General features: G+C 45.9%; 1 protein-coding gene and 1 non-coding gene across 2 annotated transcripts in view; one reads left to right on the plus strand and one right to left on the minus strand.

Annotated features, from left to right (window-relative positions):
* The first annotated feature begins 489 nt into the window (after nt 1–489).
* Nucleotides 490–562, plus strand: TRNAM-CAU. The gene has a single exon. It is a non-coding gene; the product is annotated as a tRNA-Met (tRNA).
* A 4,596-nt stretch (nt 563–5,158) lies between these two features.
* Nucleotides 5,159–5,330, minus strand: part of LOC104996742 (transducin-like enhancer protein 2) — a 3,605-nt gene continuing 3,433 nt past the window's right edge. Inside the window, exon 8 of the mRNA XM_010851104.1 lies at nt 5,159–5,263. Coding sequence (XP_010849406.1) covers nt 5,159–5,263 — 105 coding nt within the window. The remainder of the gene's footprint in view (nt 5,264–5,330) is intronic.

Raw genomic sequence — 5,330 nt, forward strand, 5'->3', positions numbered from 1 at the left:
GAGCTCACGCCCCGAGCGCTCCGGCGACAGTGGCCGTCTGGGCGGACGCCCCCAGCGCGGCCCGCCGCTCGCGCCGCCTCCTTCCTGCTCTGCGCATCCCTGCCGCCCGTCCTCCCGCCAAAGCCAGGCGCGTGCTCTCCGGTTTCCCTCGGAGCCTGTGCCAGCGCGGGACCCTCGCGTGTTCTGCCGCGCCTACTCCTGCTCGCTCCGCAGAACCCCACCGGCCGCGCGCACCCTTCCACCCCCGGCGAGCGCGGCTGCACGAGCCCACCTCCTCTCTCGACCCCCTGAGCTCCAGGCAGGCGCGGGACTCCCTCCCGCCGCAACACGGCTCCATTCCCGGAAGAAGAGAGGAGCCGTCCTTCCCCAGCTGTCCCGGGACCCACCGGCGCTCTGCCGGCAAACACCGACTCCTGTGAGGCTGTTAGGCCAAATGAAGCGGCTGCAGGCACTTTCCCTTTAGCGGTAAAGAAGACGTTCTGTCTGTCAGCCTTCTTAGCGCAGTGGGCAGCGCGTCAGTCTCATAATCTGAAGGTCCTGAGTTCGAGCCTCAGAGAGGGCATGATGTTTTGCTGCCATTCACAGAAAACAATCTGCTTTCCGGGATGGCGTTTACAGAGGCCCCGCGGACTCGGCAAGTAGAGGGATCCTCACATGCTGCCAGAGAACAGAAGTAAACGCTTAGGTCCACAGAGAGCCCATTCAGCCACAGCCACGAGGGCCGATCATTGTCCCATCTTCCTGCGGGGAAATGGATACAGCACTGCTGTGCGATTAAATTCGTCTCGCAACATCTGTGAAAAATCTGTTTCCTATACGACTGAGCGACCTCACTTTCAGTTTTCACTTTCATGCATTGGAGAAGGAAATGGCAACCCACTCCAGTGTTCTTGCCTGGAGAATCCCAGGGACGGGGGAGCCTGGTGGGCTGCAGTCTATGGGGTCGCACAGAGTCAGACTCGACTGAAGTGACTTAGCAGCAGCAGCAGCAGCAGCATACCACTTCTGACTTCCTTTCCCCCAACTTCCTCTGTGTGCTCCCCTAATGGCTCAGCGGTAAATAATCCGCCTGGAACGCAGGAGACGCGGGTCCAATCCCTGGGTAGGGAAGATCCCTTGGAGAAGGAAATGGCAACCCACTTCACTATTCTTGCCTGGAGAATCCCATGAACAGAGGAGCCTAACTGGCCCCAGTCCATGGGACTGCAGTCAGACACCACTGAGCAACTAAAACACGACCGCCTTCCTCTACGCAGATCAAGGCGGGTCTCCACATTCTTCTTCTGCTGTCTCCTGAGACTGTATCCTTTCTCCAGTCCAGACCAGTTTCAGTTTCTGGGAAGAACTGGGCTGTCAGTGCAAGTCGTCCACGTGGCCCCGGAAAGCAAGGTGAAGGCTGGCATTGATGACCTAAGGAGTGGCCAAACTTTAACTATAGCTTTAGCTAAATCCTTCCATTCTTTTTAGATTTTTTTTTAATCCTTCAATTTTTGATTATTCAGTTGACAATAGCTTCCAGTTTCTTTGTGATTTTGCCTCTACTAATTATTTAGACATATATTTCTTAATTTCCAAAACAAGGAAATTTCTTGTCCCAAAAAAGTTTCCTTTTTATTGTTTATTTCTATCTTAATTGCATTATGGTCTTAGAATATATTCTGTAAGAATTAAATACTCCGAACTTTATGGCTCAGTATTTAGTCACATCTTCTGTTTGTCATTATTACATAATTTTATTTAGATTAACATCAAATTAATGTACTGAGTTAATAATAAATTATAAATATAAATAATAAAACTTATTAATATATTATTATACTCTATTATTCCAGTAGTTTTCCTCTATTAACTTGGAAGCTGTACCCTTGTTTAGTATTCTTTTAGTAACTAGCCTTGAAATTACACTACTCTTTGACTTATCGTGACTACTCTTAACTTGGACTTTACCTTCTTTCCACAAAAGAAGAAAAAGTATACAGTTCTCTTATTTTATCTTTTCAAAGTCTTACTCTCCCAATTTACATGCCTTTTTTTTTTTTTTTCCCAGTTCTCTTGGGTATACATCTGATTGAATTGCTGAGTCTTATAACTCTACCTTTAGCATTTTAAAAAGCTACCAAACTGTTTTTCAAAGTGGCTGCAATGTGTTCTACTAATACAATCCCAGCAGCAAGTTATGAGGGTTCCAGTTTCTCCATAAACCCAGCAAATTTGTTACTGTCTGTCCTCTTTATTCTAGCCATCCTGCTCATGCAATATTCCTTTGCACTGTGGGTTTGGTTTGTGTTTCTCTGATAATGTTGAGCTTAATCCTGTGCTTATTGCCATCTGTATACCTTCTTTATAGAAACAGCTATTCAAATCTTCTGCCCTTTTTTAAATCGTTTTGTCTTTTGTTGTTGAGTTTTAAGAATTCTTTACACGTTTTGGATATAAATCCCATACCAGAAATATCTTTGCAAAGGTTTTTATCTCTTCTGTAGGCTGTCTTCACTTTGTTGATGGTTTTTCTTGAAGCCAACTCTTTTTTGACAAACATTACCCTTATGACAGAAAGTGAAGAGGAACTAAAAAGCCTCTTGATGAAAGTGAAAGAAGAGAGTGAAAAAGTTGGCTTAAAGCTCAACATTCAGAAAACGAAGATCATGGCATCTGGTCCCATCGCTTCCTGGGAAATAGATGGGGAAACAGTGGAAACAGTGTCAGACTTTATTTTTTGGGGCTCCAAAATCACTGCAGATGGTGATTGCAGCCATGAAATTAAAAGACACTTACTCCTTGGAAGGAAAGTTATGACCAACCTAAATAGCATATTCAAAAGCAGAGACATTACTTTGCCAACAAAGGTCCATCTAGTCAAGGCTATGGTTTTTCCAGTAGTCATGAATGGATATGAGAGTTGGACTGTGAAGAAAGCTGAGTGCCAAAGAATTGATGCTTTTGAACTGTGGTGTTGGAGAAGACTCTTGAGAGTCCCTGGGACTGCAAGGAGATCCAACCAGTCCATTCTAAAGGAGATCAGCCCTGGGTGTTCTTTGAAAGGACAGATGCTAAAGCTGAAACTCCAGTACTTTGGCCACCTCATGCAAAGAGTTGACTCACTGGAAAAGACTCTGATGCTGGGAGGGATTGGGGGCAGGAGGAAAAGGGGACGACAGAGAATGAGATGGCTGGATGGCATCACCGACTCGATGGACGTGAGTCTGAGTGAACTCCGGGAATTGGTGATGGACAGGGAGGCCTGGCGTGCTGCGATTCATGGGGTCGCAAAGAGTCGGACACGACGGAGCGAATGAACTGAACTGAACTGACCTTGAAGAAATAAACAATGCATATAGAGTTGAATGTGTCCTTTTTATCCTTTTATGATCCAGTTTCTCTACTTTAGTCTCCAGAAATTACCCATCTTGTGAATTTGATCTTTAGAATTCCCTACCTTTTAAAAATACTGTGTAGAAAACATATAGACACTTGGAGTCTAATTGTTACTATAGCCCAGGACAGGATTACTATTGGACCCTACTCTCTGTATATTTTTCCATGGAAGCTAAATAAATATATTATCGAGAGGCACAATGGCTATAGCAGGAGTCAGCAAACTACAGCCAGCAGACCAAATGTGACCCACTGCGTATTTTTATAAACAAAGTTTTATTGGCACACAGTCACATTCACATATGTGAATGCTACAACAGAGCTGAGCAATTGCAACAAGGCCTAAAATATTTACTATCTGGCCCTTTAAGTAAAAGTTTGTTATTTCCAGAGTTATAGTGATAAATACACTTCAACGTGTATAACAATTCAAATACAAGTTTATTTCTCTCCCCTGAAATATTCCAAAGGGGGAAGCTTTTCTCCATGTTTGATTTGGGGACACAGGATGCTTTCATCTCATTGTTTTGTAATCCCCTTGGACCTTCACATCACTTGCCTGGAGCTGGTAGGAGACAGACAGCCTGGAGGGGACATCCCCCTACTCCTTTAGTCTTGGCCCAGAAAGGAGGCACATTCTTCACTCGTTATCTGTCAGCAAGAACCACTACTGCACAGTATCTCAATGCAAAGGATGGTACAATTGGTCCCAATCTTCATGCCTCTTCCAGGTGAATTTTAACCTACAAACTTTAGTAGGCTACTAGCTGTCTCAGCCCGGAGAAGGCGATGGCACCCCACTGCAGTACTCTTGCCTGGAAAATCCCATGGGCGGAGGAGACTGGTGGGCTGCAGTCCATGGGGTTGCTAAAGAGTCAGACACGACTGAGCAACTTCACTTTCACTTTTCACTTTCATGCATTGGAGAAGGAAATGGCAACCCACTCCAGTGTTCTTGCCTGGAGAATCCCAGGGACAGGGGAGCCTGGTGGGCTATGGTCTATGGGGTCGCACAGAGTCGGACATGACTGAAGCGACTTAGCAGCAGCAGCTGTCTCAGCCATGCCAACTCCAAGCAGAGGCTGGAGTAAAGCAGGCCTATATGGCTTGATTCAAGGAGCTGGGTCTTTTTCAGTTTGGTGAAGACCACACAAAATATCACATCCACCAACATGAGAAGATGCCCTGAAACAGACAGGCAGCTTCTGACTGGCTCCAGATGCCAGATTGAGAATCGAGATCTTGGATATGGTTAGATCAGCTCCTGGAGTCTTAACCTGCGTCAAGAGTTGAGTTTTGTTGGTCTACCAGCATCCTGATACAAACTGAAAGTTTGTACGTGGACATACCTTGCTTCCTGAGCTTTCTTAAGAGTCCAAGAATTCCCTGACACCCCCAAAAAGAGTTATAAACAAAACTAAGTATGGTCTAAAATGTTTTACCCACCCAGGAATTTGCTGAAAGGGGGTGTAAGCAATCCATCATGATGAGTTTGTTATCTGAAACAACTGACCACACACCCAAGCCACTTTAGTTTTTGCTTTTCTATTTTATTAATTACAAAATCCAGAAATCAGTGGTAGAAAAATAACAAAGGAAAAATCCTTAAGCTGTATAATAAAAACCTGGAGGGCAGGCTAGGCATGTGCTGGGCAAGAGGGGGAGTGGACAGATAACCAACACATGAGGAGAAGGAGGGGGAGTGGCAGGTGTGAGTGGCCCAGCACCCCAAGGTCACCCTCCCAGCACGCTGGCCTTCTCTGGGTCTTCACCAGCGGGACCTTCAATACAAGAGCTGGTAAACCGAGGCACTGTTCTTGGAGCCCGTGACCACGTACTGGTTGTCAGAAGATATGTCACAACACAGGATGTGTGCAGACTCCTCTACCTGGAGGGAAAGAGAGGCCACGGAGGAACAACATGTGGGGTGTTTCAGGCGTCATACAGGGCTCTTT

The sequence above is a fragment of the Bison bison genome, unplaced genomic scaffold (genome assembly GCF_000754665.1).
Source record: "Bison bison bison isolate TAMUID 2011002044 unplaced genomic scaffold, Bison_UMD1.0 scf7180017864297, whole genome shotgun sequence".
In the NCBI taxonomy this organism is placed as follows: Eukaryota; Metazoa; Chordata; class Mammalia; order Artiodactyla; family Bovidae; genus Bison; species Bison bison.